Consider the following 21,398-nt stretch of genomic DNA (forward strand, 5'->3'; position numbering starts at 1 on the left):
TGCAGCCATAAGTTGCCTCCTCTGTGTCTGGAGGAGACTCAATCTCCTATGCACAGAGAAGACCGCAGATCAGCGGCCCCCAACCGGCTGCCCTGTGCTTCACAGAGGACGGCCCCGGGCGCAGAGCCAGTGAGCCTGAGGGGGCCCTACCTGTTCGCACGCGGCGACTGCTCCCGCAGCTGCCCAGCGACAGGGCGGACAGCCCCGCGGGCCCCGAGGCTGCCAGGAGGAGCAGACCTGGGCCACCAGAGCGGGGCAGTGAGCAGGCCAGCCGCCTTGTAGGCCAGGAGGACCTGGACCCGGACAGTCTCAGTGATGCCAGTGGGTCTGATGGTGGCCGGGGCCCCGAGCTGGGCGTGGAGCAGCAGGAGGAGAGGCACAGGAGCCCCCAGGAGGGGCCAGCGTGGGTCAGGGGTCGGCGCTCACCGAGGATCCCCGGGGAGCCAGTCCCCACTTCTTTCTTCATCGGAGACCAGAATGGAGAGGCCGCCTTCCCCAGGAAACTGTTTTCGGCTCTAGGGGAGGTGGAGGGTGCAGGGCAGGCAGCCCAGCCCAGCCCCACTGCGAGGGACGGCGTCTACGTCAGCACCAACGGGAGAATGGTCATCCAGCTGCGGACCGGGCAGCCCCCAGAACCTAACGGCCCCAGCCTGACCCCGCCCAAGGAGGCCCTGGCCTTCGTCCGACAAGAGAGCTTCACTAAGGAGCCAGCCAGTGGCCCCCCTGCACCCAGCAAGCCGCCCCACATCTCTAGCCACCCCCTCCTGCAGGACCTAACTGCAGCCCGGGCCTCGTGTGTGGACATCCACTCCCAGGACACTCGGCTTATCTTGAAGGAGACTGAGACAGCCCTGGCAGCCCTGGAGGCCCGACTGCTCTCCAAGTCCATGGACACAGAGTGTGGAGAGGGTGGTGTCCCCAGGCCACCAGAGGACTCCCTGTCTGGGGACTCGGATGTGGACACGGCCAGCACAGTCAGCCTGCTCAGTGGCAAGAATGGGCCCAGCCCGACGACCCCCCAGTCCCTGGGGTCACAGAAAGAGAAGCCGCTGTCTCCACCGGCAGCACAGGAGCTGGCAGGTGCCGGCCTGGGCAGTGCCCGCGAGCGGCTCTCGGAAAAGCAGCATCGCCCACTAGGCCTGGCAGACCCAGGTCGTGGGGAGCAGGGGCGGCGCCTGGCTGTGCAGCGAGGCAGTGGGCCCCAAGGCTCCCTGGACTGGCCCGATGAGGAGCATGGCTCCGGCCTCACCCACCCACCCAGCTCAGACGTGGTCATCTCCAACCACAAGACCCCCGAGGCCACGGGGGCAGGGCGGCCAGGGCCTCGGCGGAAACCAGCAGCCCCGCCACCATCCCTGGCTGCCCGAGAAGAGCACGGCCGTGGCTCAGCCAGTGCCCAGAAGGTGCAGCAGGCGCTGACCCGCTCCAACAGCCTGTCCACCCCACGGCCCACACGGGCCTCCCGGCTGAGGCGGGCCCGCCTGGGGGATGCCTCGGACACTGAGGCTGCGGATGGGGAACGGGGGACCCCGGCCAACCCAGAGCCAGTAGGCCGGCCAGTCACTGAGCAGACCAAGAAGCTGTCACGCTTGGACATCCTGGCCATGCCCCGAAAGCGGGCTGGCTCCTTCACAGGGCCCAGCGACTCCGAGGCAACCCCCACGCGCGCCAGCTTCTCTGGCCGCAGTGCCGAGCTGTACTGTGCCGGCCGCAAGCCCACCATGGCTGAAGCTCGGGCCGCCGCTAGGAAGGCCGCCGCCACTGCCACCACCGGCCCCCGCCAGCCCTTCAGCAGGGCCCGCCCAGGCAGCGCTAGATACTCCTCCAGTAAGTTCTGGGAGCAGGCGGGCAGCCTGGGGCTGAATCGGTGTCGGGGCCATCAGGGCTCTGTGCAACTTCCTACTATGGGGCCCCTAGTCCTGTTCCCAAAGCCAGGCTGGTGTGTCACCAGACTTGCACGCACATGTGTGCATGGACCAAGGGGAGTCCCTGGGTGTGGCAAGGAGACCCTGGCTGTCTCCAGGAAGGAAGGGCTCCCCCATCTTCCCAGGTGGGCCTTGGACCTCCCACTCTCCCTGTACTCCATGCTGGGTCTCCTGAGGGCTCCTGAGGCTCATATGGAGCCTCTGGCCGCCTACCCTGGGGCTCAGGGGCCTGGGGAGGGCCCTCCCATGGTTTCCCATCCCCCATGTGGGGCACACCTGTGCCCGTCTGGGAGAACCACTCTAACATTCTTCTGAGCCCACCGGTCCCATGGCCTGGGCAGGACTGTCAATCTCCCCAGCAGCAGACTCTCCCCTGAAACCCTGAGATCCATGCGTACAACAAGGGGAACGGGCGACTGAGGCTGCCAGAGCTGGCCTCCTACCTGGGGTGGCAGGACGTCCTCTTCTGCCTGCCCCGCCAAGGGCCCTGGGCATCCTCGAATGGATTGGTCTTGGGCTGGTATTGCGGGTGCAGCTCACCCCCGCTGCTGTGCCCCTGAGCTCCCACTTCCTCTAGCGAGTTTCCTCCTGACCCCCGGCATCTTCCTGCAGCCCCTCCCTGCCTTCGGGGTCCCCTGGGCAGGCTGCGGTGACAGGTCTGAGGGACAGGCTGGGAGCAGATACTGTGGACTGAAGCGGGAACCCACTGTCCCCACCCCCACCCCTACCTCCTGCTCTGTCACCGCCAGCCCCCCCGACCCCTCCTCATCTGATGGCACAGGTTTGATGGTGCATGATGCTGCTTTGGGGGCTCAGAACAGGGCTGCTGAGGAGCCCATGACTCTGCCCAGGAGAGAGCTGGGCGGGATGAAAGCAGGCCGCTGGCAGGGAGGGGCTGTGACTGCGACTGTACTCACCCACCGGGATGGTCCCACCCGGGACAAACCATTGTTCATGGGGAGTTTATCCCCATCGTCTGTTTGGCCAGGCACGGCTTCCCTGTCACCCAGGGGGGTGGTTCCCATCTCCTCAGGCGCAGACCCCCCACCTCAGGACCCGCCGCTGGCCCTGGGGTGCCAGGCTGCCCACCCCAATTGCATCTCTGGGCTGATGGTGGCCTAGCAATCCTCTGGGCTCAGCAGCTGCTTGTGCTTCAGCTGAAGGGTGTCTGGGTGCAGGGTGCCAACTGCGACGTGGCCCATCCTGCAGGGCTGGGCCCTCACCCAGGGGGACCCTGGGGCCAGCACAGGGCGCTGAGTTCTGCTCTGTCTGTTCTTGCTTCTGAAACCAATTCACTCACGCAAGACACGCGGTGCCGGCAGCAGGGCTCGGATTACACCTCTACGTCCGAGGAGGATTATGGCTCCCAGCACGGCTCCCCCAAACACACGCGCTCCCATGCCTCAACAGCCACGCAGACCCCGCGGGCCGGCAGCTCTGGCCGCTCTCGGTCCCGGGCTCCTGGCCCCCGGGACACAGACGACGAGGAAGAGGGGACTGACCGCTACGGTTTCATCGTGCAGACAGCTGAGATTGCCGAGATTGCCAGGTGAGCGGTGGCAGCTCAGCCTGTGGGGCGCCCCCCCCGGATGGGGCCTCCCCTGGGCCCAGAGCACCTGAGGCAGGGCTGGGCTGGGGGCTCCCATTGCCCCACAGCTCAGCAAATGCTTGGTAGGGGGATGGGTGTAGATCCTGCCCTGGGGGCAGGGGGCCTCAGGTGCAGGGATGGTCTCCACTGAGGTTTTTACTAGGACTGACCTTCTTTTCATGGGCATTGGGCAGAGGGCCCATCCCCAGGCCAGCACTGGGAGGAGGCACAGGTAGACAGGTAGGGGCAGGAGTGGCCTTGCTGAGTGGTAGGTGCTGCGGTGGCCAGCCCCAAAAAGCTCTGGAGGAGCAGGAGGCCCCAGCCAGGGTTGGGCAGGTGGCAAGTGGGTTGAGGATGCTGAGCTCAAGAGCCTGCAGAGCTTCCAAAGGAGGTGACCGGGCCAGGTGGCTCTTAGGAGAGTGGCCCATGCTGGCACGGAGGCACAGGCATCATTGGCTAAAGGTGGCAGCCTAAGACGTGGGGGGAATGAGGCTTTGGGGAGCACACAGGGGCTTGAAGAGGGCTGGGGACAGAGCTCTCAGGACGCCTGGCTAGGTTGACACTGCCTGTGCAGAGTTTTAGAGCAGGGTGCTGTTGGTCGTGGAGGCAGGTGGGGAGCTCTGGACAGAGGCCCTACACCTGGGCGGGGGGGTCCTCCAGGCCTCAGAAGGCTGGGAGGAGAGAATGGAAGAGGACTGGAGGCCTCGAGCCCACCAACATGCTGGCTTAGGAGACAGGGGAGCAAGTGACCAGGGCAGGGGGTGGGGGCAATGAAGCAGGGTCCATGTCAGTCTGGTGTCACCATGTTTCTCCTTGATGCAAGGAGGGTTGAGCCCAGTTGGGGAGCTGTGTCCTTGAGGGGGGTGAGGGCAGCCCTGGTGGGCAGCTCAGGAGGCCAGCTGGTAGCTCTCCCACTGTGCTCCACGTCTGGAGCAAGGGCTGGCGGTGCCACTAGAGGTGGAAGGGCAGGTGTGTAGGGGGGCCCCAGGACAAGCCAGACACTGGAAACTGGGAGCAGAGACCCTGTCCTCTGAGGGCCTGGGGCTGAGGTGGGGCCCTGGGGGTGGCCTATGTTAGGTGACTGCTGGTGTTGGAGGGCCCAGGAAGCCTGGGGATGGGGAATGCCTCCCCTCATGAGGATTGGTGGCTGACAGTGACCAGGGACCCTGTGCCCCTGACACCTGGGCCAAGGGCCTAAGCGGTGCAGGACTTGCTGGCTGTGGAGCCTGAGGTTCTTCCAGGGAGGCCAGCTGGCTAGTGTTGGAGGCTGTGGGCTCCCATGTGGGGTTCCTGGAGGAGGGGTAGGGGTGTGGGCCCCCCATGGCAGGGCTTTTGGGGGTCCTGGTCTCTCTGCCCTAAGGGAAGGTCCCTGCCTGCCCCTCCCTCTGCCCAGCTCTGATCCACAGAGTCAGGAGCCCTAGGTTCTTGTTGCTGTGACCTCAGCCCACTCCCTTTGCCTCGGGTTCCCTGTTTGCAGAGCTGGGTGTGTGTGTTGCTGAGTCTCATCTGTGCCATGCAGGCCTGACAGCAGGGGAAGCAGGCAGCATGGATGCCAGGAGTCTGGGGGTCTCTACCCACCTTTCTTTGGACCCCGCCCCTCCTTGTGCTAATAGGGAGCTAAGCCTCCCGGTGGGGCCATGGCCGGTTGCTGTGTTGCCAGCAGCTAGCTGGATGTGGTTTGGGGCCAGGCTGGGGAGCCGCATACCCCCAGGTCCCTGCCCCTCACCCAGTGCTGACCTGGGGGGGAGTGTGCTTGGGGGAGGCAGGGGACAGCTTCAGGCCTGTCTGGCTCCTGCTGCCCCTAGGTCCTCCATGCTGGGGTTGAGAGGACCCCTGCAGGACCTGCCGTCTTTCCTGCCGGCTGCAGGCTGAGCCAGACTCTGGTGAAGGATGTGGCCATCCTGGCCCAGGAAATCCATGACGTGGCTGGGGACAGTGACTCTCTGAGCCCCACCCGCAGCCCTTCCCTTGGCAACATGGCCAGCACCCCCAACTCCACCATATCTGCCCACGAAGAGGTGAGCCCCAGGCTTCCAGAGGCCTCCGTGCCAGAGCTGGCCAGGCCTGTGGGGCCCCTGCTGCCCCCAGGTGCACACGCCAGGGAGGAGGTTTGGGTCAGGGTCTTCGGGCAGCCCCTTGCACACCACAGCAGAGGGCGGTCGTGGCCCTTATCCCTCACTGAGGCCCCATGGTGCAGCCTGTGCTCTGCGGCTGGAGCCCGGGCCCTGGGGAGCTGCTAGTGCCGGAGCTGGGCACAGCTGAGGGCAGGGGGACCCAGGGCTGCTGGGGCATGGGGGTCTGTCTGCAGCATGGGAGATGCCGCTGTCTCCACCCTGGGGGAAGCAGGTGGTCCAACACCACCTGTTCCTCCTATCCTGCAGCTGGTGCAGCGCATCCCAGAGGCCAGCCTCAACTTCCAGAAGGTGCCGCCTGGCTCTTCGAACTCCCGGGACCTTGACCAGAACATGAATGACAGCCGGGAGGATGCCCTGGCCAACAAGACAAGGCCTCGGAACCGTGAGGAGGCACGGACACCCCCTCCCCACCACCACCTTCAGAGAACCGGCCGCACAGCGGGTCCGGGTGCAAGGAGGAGGGGGCAGGACTTTCTGGAGGGTACCACGGCCATGCTGATGCTGGGTCCTTGCAGGTGATCTTCGACAACCTGATGCTGAACCCGGTGTCCCAGCTGTCTCACGCCATCCGCGAGAACACGGAGCACCTTGCCGAGAAGATGAAGTGAGTCCCAGCCTTGCCCAGGGCGATGCCCCAGAGTCTCAGGTGCAGATGTGAACACCAGCACGTGAGCTGGGACCGGTGTCAGGGCTGATTTCACGTGACGTCATGTGGCCTGATGGGTACATACGAGTGCACGTGTGTGCAGCTCTCAGTAAGCAGAGCTTGAGCTCGGGGGCGCCTCCTCTCTCCAGCCCTCGTCCCTGGCCCAGCCCTCCCACCTTCCATGTCAGGCAGAGACAGAGACTATGTGCCAGCAAGCCAGGTCCTGCTCTGGACCTCGGTTTCCCCCTTGGGCCCAGGAGTGGGTGGCGTGAGCTCCACTGTGGTGGGGGTAGGTCTGGGAGGCTGCCATACTTCGGTTCTGTTGTCACCGTCTTGGTCCCTGCTCCCACCCCACTGCCGCAGGATCCTCTTTCAGAACTCAGGGCGGGCGTGGGAGGACCTGGAAGCCAGGATCAATGCTGAGAACGAGGTGCCCATCCTGAAGACGTCCAACAAGGTTAGGCAGGGCCCCCACCCAGTCCCTTTGGCAGGCTCCCCAGCTGGTCTAAGCCCCAGGGGAGGGATCGAGTCCCTTGGTGGTCCTGCTCCACCCACCCTCCTCCTGCACATTTCCAGGAAATCAGCTCCATCCTGAAGGAACTGCGACGGGTGCAGAAGCAGCTGGAAGGTGGGTGTGGCCGGATCTCGGGCAGGCAAGGGAGGCGCAGGGACCTGGGTGGGGGGGCCTGCCTCTTGCAGGGCTACCAAGCAGGACCCTCTGCTGGCCTAACCCTCCTGGCCCTCTCCCCAGTCATCAATGCCATTGTGGACCCCAGCGGGAACCTGGACCTGCTCATGGGAAACAGGGGCTCCACGGGCTCATCCCAGCTGGGACTCGGGAAGGGCCGCACGGCAGGCCAAAGTCCATCCTCACCCCCCTTGACGGAGACCCTGCTGCCAGCCCTGCCCCTGAGGAGCTTACCTCAGCGGGCCAACTGCGGGTCCCCCGGCCTCCCGGACCCCGCCTTTCTCCCCGATAAGGAGAGGTTCCTGATCTAGGCCTCGGGTGGAGGAGGCCGGCCTCCCTGTGTGAGTGTGTCCTGTGCCGCCCTGTCCATCACATGGCCCACCTGCCTGGCCGCAGATGGTTTTCCGTGGAAACCCCCACACGTGCCATAACCCCATGGACGGGCGCTTCCCACGCCCAGACCCCCCCAGCTCCCAGCACACCTACAGCCTTGCCACCTGGGTGCCACCCCTCCCCCACGGGCCTCCTGGTGTGGCCGCAGCCAAGGGCAACCCCTCAAGGGCACATGCCCCACCCCTCTCCATTGCTGTCATTTTGTCTTTAGCTTTAAAGGAAAAAGTAGTCTGTGCCATTGCAGTCACTCCTCCAGGCTTGGCTGAAAGCCTCTCGGTCTGGAAGGGCCGTGAACTGCCCATCATGTCCTGCGTGCTGGCCCGAGGCCACGCAGAGGAGGAGAGGCTGGGCGCGGGGTCATTCAGTGCCAAACGTGGCTGGGGAGGGCTTGGGCATGTCCCCAGGACCTTTGAGGAAGACAGGGCTGGAGCTGCACAGGGTCCAGCAGCCAACGGCAGGCAAGTGGCCCATGGAGACACTGGGGGCAGGAACCTCACTGCTTTAAGCCTTTGGTGCCAACTCAGCTGCCAAACTCATTGAGCTTGGGGGCTATGCCAGTGGAGCCCTGCTGAGTGTGGGCCAGGGGCTGGCCAAGAGCCTGCCCGTGCACACACAGGTGCAGAGACACATGCATCATGCACACAGTTAGCCCAGACACGTTTCCAGGCTGCACTCAGAGCTATATGGCACATCCCAGCAAGGGGCTCTGGGCCTTTGCACTTGGGCTTCTGGTGGGTCTGGGTACAGCTGGGTGGGTGAGCAGCCCCTCAGGTGGAGGCGAGTGGTAGACCAAAGTGACAGGACACCAGGTTTCTGGAAGTGGCCTGGGCAACGTGCCCTCCCCTCCAGCCTCATCCCATCCTCCTGTGGGCATTAAGTGGGTATCTGCAGCAGGCTCCTGGGTGCCCGATCCCTCATGGGGGAGGGGGTTGGCAGGGACAGGCCTCAGGAACAGTTCCATTTTCTCAGGATTCTTTCAGCTGGGAATGTGCCAGGTGACAGATGAGCAGAGTGTGGCCCCTCCTGGAGCGGCCTCTAAGCCAAAGAGCCCCGTTGGCTGTGGTCAGGGGAGGTGGGGATGTCCCACCTCAACCAGGTGGGTGTGGTGTGCTCTGCAACCCTCCTGGCATGTGGCAAGTGTCGGGCCTGGACAGGGCCCAGCTGCTGGGGGAGGGCACTGTGAAGCCCAGACCCAGAGCCCAGAGCGGGTGGTGCCTCCCTGTTTACATTTAGCTGCTGTGGAGTCGAGTGCACAGGCCCTGGTGCCTCTGTGCCCCCAGCCCACCTGATGTCTATGTGTGTGTGTCAGGGGTGGGTGGCGGGGTCCCCACCCTGTCCCCACCCCTAGAGCCTGCTGTCCCTGTGGAGGAGGTGCTAGTCTGGCCCACCCGGGCCATGCCCACCCTGCATGCCCCGCACAGTCTGTCCCTGGAAACAAGCAGTGGCCGTCTTCCCCCGTCCAGGACTGCTCCGTCCACACGCCCCTCCCCTTGGGAATCCCTGTACAATTTTTTTTTTCATGAATTCGCGCTCCTCCCCACGTTGAGTTCTTTTATTCCTCCTCCAGCCTTCGACTTGGGGTTGGTGACCTATTTGTCTGGCTTCTCGGAGGCGTCTCTTTGTACATTTGTTCTCAGGTGGTCTCGTGGATGTCTTTCAGAAAATGGTTATTTTATATGATTTGCCATGGAATTTGTTCTAATAAATCATTCTTCTGTCACGCGGCAGCACACTGGCGTCTGTCACTTTGGCCTTGCTTCTCCATCGGTGATATTTGGGGTGCGGTGGGGCCCAGCACCCTGGAGGCTGGGCCTGGGGGTCTCCCTTCAAAAATACGATGTGACTCCGGAGACCAGGGGAGGCTGCAGTTCAGAGATGGCGCCACCAGGTGGCAGCCTAGGTGGCAAAGCAAAACTGGGAAACTTCCAGATGTTTGCTCCATAAAAAAGAGAAAAGATAGTTATTTTATGAAAATCAGTCAATGATACAGCATCCAGGAGCAGTCTTTAAAAGTACGCCTCCACGCTGTGCAAAAACAGGTGGCAGAAGCAGGGCACAGGCGCTGTGCGTGCACCCCTTCCCCCTTCTTCCCTTTAGGGCTTCGGAGAAGAGCGTTGTAGGCACCTGCTCCCTGCGGTGACGTCACACGATTGAGTGCCTGCTCTCATTGAGGGTCTCCACACCCTAGGCAGCCACTGGTCCCACCACCCTGCAGCACAGATGAAATTGGGGGGAGCATGTGTGTGGCCGGCAGGCTGGGACCACGAGGATGGCCATCACCAGAGCCCACACCTAGCCACTCAGCCTGTGGCCCCAGGAGTCACTTGTCCCTGCACATGGGCTGGCTGGTCAATGGAGACCTTCAGGAGAGCCAGAAGGGGGCTGTGGCAGCCCCACAGGCTTGAGTGGATGAGATGGGCTGGCAGGTGGCAGTGCTTACCCTGCCTGAGGGCTCTGATCACTGCTTGGCTGCCCACTGGTCCCACATCGTGACAGGTGGCCCTGCCAGCGGGCAGGCATCAAGATCTTCCTGGGTGTGAGGTCCTGTCTTCCCACCCCCAGTGACGCCTTTTGGAGAGAGAACATCACCAAACGGTCCTCCATCCATTGCATCCATGACGTGGGCCGCCTCCCCCACCGCGGGGACACCTCCAAGGCAAAGGTTCGAGAAGTGGGAGGGGTGACCAAGTTAAGCTACCCACCAAGAACAAGGGCGAAGACTGGGCTCTGAAGTCCTTGTCTGGGCCACTGTGGGCCCAGTCTCCTGCTGTGCCATCTGAGCCCCACTCCAGGGGCCACACCCAGGATGGACACCCCTGGCCTGGCCACCTTCATGCAGGAGGGTGGGTAGGGGGGCCTGAGTCTGGGCGGCAGACCACGTCTGGCCTCTCAGCCCCTCAGTGAGCCTTCCTGAATTCCTGCCATGTGCTGGGCACTGGGCCGTGGGAAGTCACTCTGAACAGACAACCCCAGAACTGGTGGCTGCAGGAGGTGGAGGTGAGCCCGGCCCGAGGGGCCAGGTGGGGAGGGTAAGGTCTCAGCTCAGGCTGCAGGGAGGTCAGGCGGGGCTGGAGGGCCAGGCTGGCGATCTGGTTTGGTGCGCTCAACATTCAAGGCCTTTCTCTAAGGAATGTGGGCTTTTTTTCTTTGTTTTTTCCTGTCTAGTCAGATCAGAGCAAGGAATGCCTTGACTCTGGGCAGTGAGGCTGAGGCCGTAGGGGCTGTTGTGCAGAAAGGAGTTTGGCTTCTGTGTGGAAGACGGGTTGGCTGGTGCTGGAGAGGAAGCAGGGAGATGGGCCCGAGCCTGAACCAGGGCCGGTGCTGTGGGGCGGAAGGGCCAAGCCTCCTGGAAGAGGGTCAGAGAGGGCAGAGGAGACAGCTGGGTTTCCGACCCCAGTGGCCCGGAGGTAGACAGTGGCAGGGGCCGGCTGTGCAGGTGAGCTCCCATAAGAGCCTGGGGTGACACGCAGGGAGCTGGGCATCTGGACTGGGGTCAGAGATTGTAGCTCAGTGGCTCCAAGCCTGTTTTGGGTCTTGGGCCATTTGCAGAAACTAATAAGAGCACAGAAATGTCAATACATGAATTCATCTCCAATTAATTTTGTTGTCGGCAAATATATAAACCTGATCTTCAGGAAGAATTAAGTCCATGCATTTTCTATGCAAAAAATAATGGCTTTTCTCTCCCAAGGAAATTTTTTGGAAAAAAATTTCAGAGGAGTAATGGTCAAATATTCAAATTTTGCCTCCCCAAAAGAGTAAACTTTAATTCTGCTCAAAGTAAACTTTTAACAAGAAGGCCGTCATTATCTAGCTTGAGGAAGAACTTTAAACTTATGACACAGGAAACTTCTGCTTCTGGCCACAAGGGAGTGACAGAGATTTAAGAAGGATTTGCCCTCTCACCTTAAACACTGGGAAAACTGGAGAAAATACACAAAATGCAGCTTTCAGCAGCTGGACAACAGGCAGGCAGGGCTGTGATCCCTGAGAAAGAAGACAAATTAGGTGAGCCTGCAAGTGTCTGACTTACCAACTGGGCACAGAGTTTAGCAATGTTGCTGAGTTGAGATGCACATCAGAGTTCGAGAGGCCAAGGCAGCTAGAATTTGCCAACAAAACAGGGGCGAGGTGGGCACTGCACAGAGAGAGCTCCAGAGAGATGCAGAGAGGCCAGCCCCCGCACGCGCAGGAGAATCTCCATGAGGCTCCAGAAACCACCACCAGGAGGCTGGAGGCTGAACACGTCTTGGAGGTGATACAGGCTTGGGAATGTCTATTCCTGCTAGCTAGGGAAGAAACTCATGATGCACGGACATTGGATAGAGTCCTCGGGAGGGAATTGCCGTGTGTGTAGGGCTACGTTAGCCCACCGTCCTGCCTCTCCTCCCCAGCACAGCCTAAAAGCAGGTCTCAAAGAAAAGTCACTTTCCCAGAACCAAGTCCAACATTCCTTAAAGGAGTACAGTAAAACCCAGCCCCCAACAACGCAATGTCCAATCAAAAAGAAAAGTGACCACCCCAAGGGAGTCATGGTGCAGGATGTGCATGTATTGACACAACACACTGTACCCCACAAATATGTACAAGTAAATGTTAAAATAAATAAATTAATTAAAAATAAAGGATTATAAGAAAGGGGGGGGCGGAAAGAGTAACTTTGCCAGAACAAAGTCTAATATTCCTTCAAGGAATAAAATAAAATCCAGCACCCAACAACATAATGTCCAATCAAAAATGCCAGGCAAGTGCTGGCCCGTGGCTCACTCTGGAGAGTGCGGTGCTGATAACACCAAGGCCATGGGTTCGGATCCCATATAGGGATGGCCGGTTAGCTCACTTGGGAGAGCGTGGTGCTCACAACACCAAGTCAAGGGTTAAGATCCCCTTACTGGTCATTTTTTTAAAAAAAGAGAGAGACCAGTCATGCAAAGGATCAGGATAATACTTAGAGATTAAAAAGCACAACATCTGAAATGAAAACTGCATTGAATGGTATTCACAGCAGAAAGACAATGCAGATCAATACACTGAAGATGTAACAATTGAAACTACCCAAAACAAATCACAGAAAAAAGACTTTAAAAAGAAAGAATGGAGCATCCCTGATGTGTGAGACCATATCAAGCAGTCTATCACAGGTGTAGCTGGAGTCCCAGAAGAAAGAGGGTGGGATAGAAAAAAAATTCAAAGAATGACAGGAAAATATCTTCTAAATGTGATGAAAACTGTAAACCAATGGATCTGATAATTCAACAACCCCCAAGAAAAGTATGAATGAAGACCATCGCTAAAACATTGTAAGTAAATTGCTGAAACTCAGCAATAGAGAAAGACTGAAAAGCAGGCAGAAATAGAAAGGTTGATTACACACAGAGGGACAGAGATAGGAATGATGCGGATGCTAACGCGAATGTCAGCACTACAGTGACAGGTTGTCTAGAAGCAGAATAGAGTAGTCCCTTCCTGACTCTGGGGTAGCAGAGATCTCTTCAGTAGCACAGGAAGAGCACTAGCCATAAAGGATTTTTCATAAGTTGGGCTATCTGTTCATCCAAAGACACTCTGAAGAAAGTGAAAAGGAAAGATATTAACTATACTCAGATCCTACAAGTAATTTATATTCAAAATACATAATGATCACAAGCCAGAAAGAAAAAGACAGGCAACTCGATAAAAAATAGGCAAAGAACTTCAACAGGCACTTTACAAGAGGATATCCAAGTGGTCAGATAACTTCTATATGAAAAGAAACTCAACGTTATTTGTCAGCAGAAAAATGCAAATTAAAACCATAATGAGATACAACCATATCCACCAGAACAGCTCAAACCAGAATCCTTGGCATGGTGGGTGAGAGTATAGTGGTTCAACTATTTTAGAGAAAGTGGCAGTGTTCGTTAAAGCTATACATACACATAGGACCCAGCAATTCCACTGCTAGGTACAGTCCCAAGAGAAATGAAAGCATAGGATCACCAGCAGACATGCACAGGGATGCTCACGTAGTTTCATGTATATGTTAAAATGTATTAATTTGTACACTTTAAAATTTGGGCCCTCTCTATATATGTACGTTATACTGAGATCAAAATTTGAAAAAATAAATAAATAGAAAACAAATTTAACAACATAAAGTCGTTCATAATATCCTCTTGTTGTCTTTGTCATCTGCAGGATCTGTTGTTGTGTCTCATGTTCGCTGCTGATGGCGGTGATCTGCACCGTCTCTCTCTGGTGTTGAGTCTCACTGGGGTTTGCCAATTTTATTATTCTTTTCATAGAGTCATCTTCTCAGTTTTATTGATTTTCTCTATTACACATTTGTTTTCTGTTTAATTCATTTCTGCTCTTATTTTTTATTTTATATTTGTTAGTTTTTTTCCTTTCTTCGCTATTTGGAGGTTTCTTTCTTCTTTACTTTCTTCATGAGATGGGCAGTCACTGATTTTGAGCAAATCTTCTTTTCTGATATATGGATTTAAGGCTATAAATTTCCTTGTAAACATAACTTTAGCTGATCCCGTAAGGTTTGATGTATTGTATTTTCATTACCATTCAGGTAAAACAATTCCTAGGACCCACTGTCATTTCTTTCTTGGACCATGAGTTACTTAGATCTGTGTTGCTACATTCCCCAACATTTGAGGATTTTCCAGTTACTTTTTGTTTTTAATTTCTAGCCTCTTTCCACTGTGGTCAAAATATATACTTAATATTATTCCTATCATTTAAAGTGTATAGAGAATGCTTTATGGCCCAATATAAAACCAATGTTGACAGATGTTATATGTGCCCTTGAAGAGGATATGCGTACTTTCACTTTTTTGGTGAGGTGTTCTCTTTTGTCAATTTCATCAAATTTATGAATTGTGTGGAAATCTTTTATATCCATACTAATTTTTTATCTGCTTGTCCTATCAGTTACTGAGAGGCTGTGTTAATGTCTGCCACTATAATTGTGGATTTATTTACTTATCCTTTTAGTGCTGTCAGTTTTTCTTTATTTTGAAGCTATGTTATTTGGTGCATGCATTTTAGAATTATATTCCTGGTTGATGGACACTTTTATCATTATAAAGTCATCTTTACATATAGTTATTTTTCTTACCTTAAGGTCTTCTTTGCCTGATATTGGTACAGTTATGCCAGCTTTCTTTCTTGTAAATGTTATGATTTAACCTTTTCTATCCTTTCAATTAAACTTCTGTAGGGTTTGTTTCTAAAGGTTCAGTCTGACAATGTTTGTATTTTAATTGGAGTACTTTTGTATACATTTATTATGATTATCAATGTATTTAGGTTTAAATCTGCTACATTACATCTGTTTGTTCCATTTTTCCTCCATTTTTTCCTTTCTTAGAAGTAATCACATATTTTTGATTATTTCATGTCCTCCCACTTGCTTGTTAGTAATACTTTTATTATGCTGTTAGTAGGTACTCAAACAATATAAAATTTACCCTTCACTTATTATGGTCTAATGTAAATTGTCCTTTTAACTACTTCCTGGAAATCATAAACTTATAAAATTCAACTATAAAATTCATCCTTCACTTATTAGAGTCTAATGTAATTGGTACTTTTTTCACTTCCTGGGCCATGCAAAGACCTTCCAGACCTTTAAGCCCATCTGCCTCTCTCCCACTTTTTGTGTTATCATTATCAGGCATTTTAATTCTGCACAATAAATTGTTTTATTATTTTCTGGAGCCAACATATGTTTAAAGTTATCAACATAATTGCCTCCCTGGGTCTCTTCTTTTCTTTCCCTCCTGCATTTCCATGTTTCCATCTGGGATTATTTTCCAAAAGACTTCCATTTTGTTTTGTTTTATTTTGTTTTTTAGTGCACATTTGCTGTGATTAGTTCTCCCAATCTACTTGGAAGGTTTGAAAAATGATTTTATTTTGCCTGTCCCTCTTCCTTGATATAGCATTCTAAGTTGGCAGTTGTTTTCTTTTGGAACTTAGAAATATTGTTCCAGCATCTCTGGCTTTCATTGCTTATGGAGAGAGGTCAAAAGCCCTCTCGTTGCACCTTTGAAGGTGGTGTCTATTTCTTCTGGCAGTCATAGATTCCATGTTCATGCAAAAGCTCTGTGAAAGATAGTCACACGTTGTTCCCAATTCAGAATTAAGGGTGACTCAGTGAAACGAAGCACAAAGTAGAATGTGAATTTATCCTGCTGAAGTTTTCCCTTTTCTACTTGTTATTAGGTCTTTAGTGGTTTCACTACATTGTGCCTAAAGTATCCTTGTGTGCATCTGTCTTGAAATGTGCAGCACTTCTTGAATCTGGGGACTGACGGGTCTCATTGATTTTGGAAAAGTCTCACCCATTTTCTCTCCAGATATTGTTCTGACCCGTTTTCAATCTTCTCCTTCTTGGACTCTATTGACACATATGTTAGACGTTTTTATTGTGTCCTATATGTCTCTTATGCTATTTTTATACGTTTTTCTCTTTGTGCTTCAGCCTTTTATTGTCCTCTGACCTAAATTATACTTCATTAATCATCTCTTCAGTTCTGTTCACTAATTGTCTGTTAACCCATTTATTACACTCTTTACTTTGGTTATTTTATTTTTAATTCTAGAATTTCTATGATTTTTTTTTAAAGATTTCATTTTTTTTTAGTGAAAATATCCATCTTGTCACATTTTTCTGAACATAGTAATCACAATTATTTTAAAGCTTGTACTGGATAGCTCCAATGTCCGGATTCCCTGCTTTTGCTCTTGGTTCTATTTTTTTATATGTCTGATGACTCTTGGTTTAAAGTGACAGACACTGTGACTGAAAGAATTGGAGAGTCTCTGGGATATTATGTTCCATCAGAGAGGACCCATCCTGTCCTCTGACGCAGAGTAGGGACAGATCACTTCAATCAAGTCAGGGGCTGAGCTGTCTGCAGCTGGTGCCGGGCATGGTGAGGCTTGAGTTACTTCTTGTTTGCTCATGCTTCTAGGTCATACCCCTTCTGGAGCCCTATCTGGAAGTCAGGTGCATTTAGCAGCAGCCTCCTGCTTTGTAGGAGGTCCTGAACCCAGTTTTGTTCTCCCCAGAACCATAACACAGTTGGGTTTTGCTAAATTTTTCAGCCACTTTATGCTCAGTCTCTCAGCCCTGTGCAGCCAAGTCACCAAATGCCTCAAGAGGAAAACTGGCACAGAAGGTCCAGCTATCTTCTCTGCTCCTCTATTCTCTTAATAATCTTGACCCCTCAAATCCTGGTGGCCTGGCAAGCTTGCACCCCAGTATTTACCTCCCTAGCTTTGTAGGTTTGCCAAAATCTATCTTACATTTTCTGCTGCTGAGCAGTCTGCTCTGTACCCAGCTTCTCAGCCTCTCAGCCTCACTGCTTAATCTCTTTTTTTTCTACCCCCCTCCACCCCCTGCTGCCTTTACTGCTTAAGCTCTACCAATTGGAACACCTAGAATGTTAGCTAAAAATAAAATCAAAAATTAGACACAATTACAGGGAAAAAAAGAGAAATCCCCCTGTACCAGTGGTAAAGTGGGAACTGGAAGCCAGAATGGTCAGGGAGCTGACATCATCTCTGGGGGGCAGTTTGGACTCAGAAATGTCCGTAATAGCTAAGCGCTTGAGATCCATCCATACAGAGTCAGGAGATGAGGCCTTGTGCATGGTAAAGGGAGAATTTAAATTAAGAATCCTGCTCAGAGCTGGGTGTTCAAAGGGTTGTACACACAGGGAAAAGGGCCAGGAAAACTCTACACATGGCCCCCATGAAAGGATAGGGAAGCTTCTCTATTCCTAGGCTCTGGGTGAATGGAAAAAAACTGCACTGAGAAATTGAAACATCTGGGAAAGCTGACCAGCTAATAAACAGAGCTAAAGAAACAGCTAGTAAATGGGAAGACTGATCATCAGAAATTAGGCAGATGCAGGAGATGAGATGAAGATATGTAAAATGTGAAAGGACATTGTGAGGCATGGAAGATAGAATGAAAAGTCCCAAGACATATTCAATGAGTCAAAGCATGAGGAAAAAGAAATGGGTAGTGGCACTGTTCAAAGAGATAATGGATGAGAACATTCTGGAAATAATCAAAGGCATACATCCTTAAATTTAAGCTGCACAAGGGCTGGCCAGTTAGCTCAGCTGGTTAGAGCATGGTGTTGTAACAGCAAAGTTGAGGGTTCAGATCCCAATACAGGCTAGCCGCAAAAAAAAAAAAAAAAAAAAAAAATTAAGCTGCACAAGTCCCATGCAGAATATATAAGAATAAACTTAACCTGGGCACATCATGCTCAGACAACAGAACACCAGAGACAGGGAGAAAACCTTAAAAGAAAGACAAGGAACAACAATTAGATTGATGCATATTTCTCTACAGCAACATTATGGTTCAGAAGTCAATATTTTCAATAGTAAAAATAAGTTCTAGTGGTCTACAGTAGTGCTAGGCATCTATAACAAACAATAATGTATGTTTTCAAATGACTAGAAGAGAGACGCTCAAATGCTCTCATCACAAAGAAATGATAAACTTTTGCAATGATGGATATGCTAATTACCCCAATTTGATCATCACATATTGAAATATAACTGTATCTCATAAATATGTACAATTTAATATGTGCCTATTACAAAATAAATTAATTTTAAAAAGAAGTCAATGTCTTCAAACTATCGAAAGAAAATAACAACCGAGAATTCTGGTCAAGATGGTGGAATAGACGGTTCCCAGCATCACTCTCTCCCACAAATCAACCAATTTACAACTATAAAAATGTAACACCAGCCAAGCTGGGGCTGCTGGAGCTCAGAGGAAGAGGAGGAGAGACCTACGGAGTTCATGAAGGTAGGAGAAACTACGATGAGAGAAAGAAAAAGCTGCTCTGAGCATTTCAGGCCACGGCTGCTTTAAGGCTGGAGTTGCTGAGCACATGGAGCAGGAGCCGGCAGAAGCCACAGCTGTGCCCTTCAGATGAGGTTGCTTGGAGGCAGCAGGGGAGAAAAGGGCCTTGGTGGCCCCCAGGAGAGCAAGACCACTAACAGGGTTTCTGTGGACCCATGCATGAGCGAGGAGCCAAAACAGCTGTAAAAGGGGAGCCATTCAGAGGCTGGTGCGTCATTGCAAGGGACCAGCACACGGCCCATCCCGTGGGAAGTGTTTGGAGCACAGGTGGTAGGGGAGACGGGCCCACCAGGAGAACACTGAGACACAGCAAGGACAGGACCCAATCAGCACAGGACCACTCAGAGGAGACTGGTCAGGAATATAGAATTGCATGGGGTGCAGTTTGATGAAAGACTCAGGCCCAGATCAGAGATTCTGTAGAACACAGATCCACCGGGTCTCTGGAGAGCTGGAAGTACCTATAAAGTCAATCATTAAACCCTGAGCTGCACAAAAAGCCTTCCCCAGGGAAACAGCAGCAAAGCAGCAATTTAGCTCAACCACAGAGCTCAAGTACTGGTCCCTACAGGAAGTTCCCCCATTTTAGAAGTAAGCAAAGGACAAAAAATTTGTTCTGGCCCAGGCACACCACCAGCACCTTGGGCCCTTCCTGGGAACCGGAGGCTTGGATCCGGGGACTGGACCCTGCTCCCAGTTCCAGGCAAACTGCACCAGTGCCTCGGGGCCCGCCCAGGGACCTGAGGTATGGAGAAGGGAACCAGCCACCCCTCCCACAACCAGGCACATGGCGCCAGCACCTTGGGGCCTGCCCAGGGACCAGAGGCATGGAGAAGCGGACCAAACACACCCCACAACCAGGCATACTGCCAGTGCCAAGGAGCATACCAAAAACAGCACCTCCACGTGGGTGGCCCACCACAGCCACCACAATAACAATGGCTGCCACAAAAGTGGCTAGATGCCACAACCACCACACAGATGGTCCACCAGCCACTGGAGTGCATTCACACAAGAAGAGTCACCAGCAGACACCAAAGAAAAGAAGAGGATGTCTCTTTCCACAAAGCCCATTCCAGAGTGACAGAAGCAGCTTCTGCTCTATGATAATATTGGGGGACCTGATCACACCTCTCAGCATTGGACAGATCATCTAGGCAACAAGTCAACAGAGTAACCATTACTCTTTCAGAAGGAGGGAAGAAATCTAGGGCAATTAGAGGGGGGAGGGGGAGGGGGAGAGATTGGACAAGGGGCATAAAGAATAATGATTTGTAACAATATATATGTTAGTGATATTGATTTAATCAACATATCTCAATGTTCAACCCCCAAAATATGTATAATCGATTTTGATTCAATAAATAAAATAAGTTTTTAAAAAAAGAAAAAATAACGATTGATAATTTTGTACCCAGCTAAACTGTCAACTCAAGAGTAAGGGAGTGGATTTCAAAAGACAAGCACGCATGCACGCGCGCACACACACACACACACACACACACACACACACACACACACACACACACACACACACACACAAAAGATTGCGGGAGATATAGTCATTCTCAGAGTATACAACCCGAGGGCTTAACTACTGTTAAAGCTATGATGAAAGAATCACTTACGGACAAACATTAGGAATAAAAAAAACACTGATTTTAGAAGGTAGGTGATGCAGTGTGCAAGAAAAAACAGTGAGCAAAGAAACTAGTAAAGATGTGATAAATCTAAATAATCATTGAATGCTAAAAAGTTATAGCGACTTGAACATTTACCAAAAAAAGTGAAACTAAAATGCCAGAGAATAAATAAAATGTAATCCTCTAGGAAGCAGCTGAAAGCACAACATTCTAAGCCCTTCTTGCTGTTCAAAAGGGTGGAGAGATTATTTAATCTAGACTTTTTAATTTAATTTTATTTTATGTACAAAGAGCTAGCAGGGTTTCTTTCATTGGGGTGGATCCTTGGATAATCCATTCGAGAAAGATCACCTAGTCAACTTGATGAAGCTTACATCCTTCACATAATGACGGAAACACTGACGTCACATTTTGAGGCTGTATTTCTGGATCAGAACATGCTGATTTGAGCAAACGGGGCAAGAGCAAAGACCCGGCCAGAATTTTTGCAGGTGGCTCCAGAGCCGGGCCATGCATGCACTCTTCAAATTGTAGGGACACGGTTTACCAACTCTAGACTTTTTAAAGTCAAGTGCGTGTTAAAAATTTAAAGGTAGCCACTGAATGGACAGAAAAATAATGGGGTTTTTCTTTCAGCTATATGGTGGATTAAGAATTTTGAAAAGACTGTGGGAGAAAACACCAAGATGTTGGCTAAATGGCAACAAAAATACTTTTACGTGCTTTTCTAAACACCAAAGAATGTACTGTATAATTTCAAAACCACCGGGAATGTGAGGTAAAACAAAATGAAGAAAATTCAATGATTTCAGCAGTAGGCAAGAAAGCAGAAAAAAAGAAGCAAGGAAAAAGCACAATAAAGCACAGTGTGATGCAAGTGTTAGATCCCCACACAGGTGCGGGCACCAGACCTGCCAGGAAAACACAGGGATTCTCAGGCTGCCGGGGAGACTCCTTGTGCACAGAGTTTGCTCCATGGTCTCCCTGCTGTATCAACTCAGTGACAAAAGTCAAACTCAAAGTTGCTTCTGCATCCCCGACATTTCCCTTCCTGGGGTGGAGCCCACGTAGGACAGCCCGTGCGCTGAGTGCCCGAAGAGGTCAGGCAAAGCAGCAAGGGGAGGGCTCGCTCTCGGGAGGGCTTTTCCACACAGGGAGGGTGACGGCAGGTCGCAGCTCTGCGGGGTTGTGTAAGGAGATGTGAGGCCACGTGGACGTCAGCTTTGGTCTCTTCGTCTGTAGGTATGTTTTCTTCAGTTTCTAGTCACTGAAACTATTTTAGATACTGAGATGCAGTGATAAGGGCAGCCACAGTGCAGCTGTGCTCACCACAATTCGAATACAGACGGTCCCCAACTTAGGACGGTCGACTCACGATTTCTTTCAGCTTTACGATGGTGCAAAAGCGACCCGTGTTCAGTAGAAACCGAGCTTTGGGCACCCACACGACCATCCTGTTTTTCACTTTCAGTACAGTATCAGTAACTTA

General features: G+C 52.6%; 1 protein-coding gene across 4 annotated transcripts in view; it reads left to right on the forward strand.

The window, feature by feature from the left end:
* Positions 1–9,105, forward strand: part of CEP170B (centrosomal protein 170B) — a 28,931-nt gene extending 19,826 nt beyond the window's left edge. For 2 of the 4 annotated variants that reach the window (XM_063089841.1, XM_063089842.1), the window contains 8 exons: positions 106–1,827; positions 3,231–3,474; positions 5,381–5,531; positions 5,895–6,038; positions 6,164–6,252; positions 6,658–6,751; positions 6,871–6,922; positions 7,046–9,105. In XM_063089841.1, the coding sequence (XP_062945911.1) occupies positions 106–1,827; positions 3,231–3,474; positions 5,381–5,531; positions 5,895–6,038; positions 6,164–6,252; positions 6,658–6,751; positions 6,871–6,922; positions 7,046–7,293 (2,744 nt within the window). In that variant the 3' untranslated portion in view covers positions 7,294–9,105. Of the gene's footprint in view, positions 1–105; positions 1,828–3,230; positions 3,475–5,380; positions 5,532–5,894; positions 6,091–6,163; positions 6,253–6,657; positions 6,752–6,870; positions 6,923–7,045 lie in introns of those variants that run through there. The other 2 variants (XM_063089843.1, XR_010022905.1) reach the window with 2 other exon arrangements.
* The last annotated feature ends 12,293 nt before the right edge of the window (positions 9,106–21,398 follow it).

Source organism: Cynocephalus volans, chromosome 3 (genome assembly GCF_027409185.1).
Source record: "Cynocephalus volans isolate mCynVol1 chromosome 3, mCynVol1.pri, whole genome shotgun sequence".
NCBI lineage: Eukaryota > Metazoa > Chordata > Mammalia > Dermoptera > Cynocephalidae > Cynocephalus > Cynocephalus volans.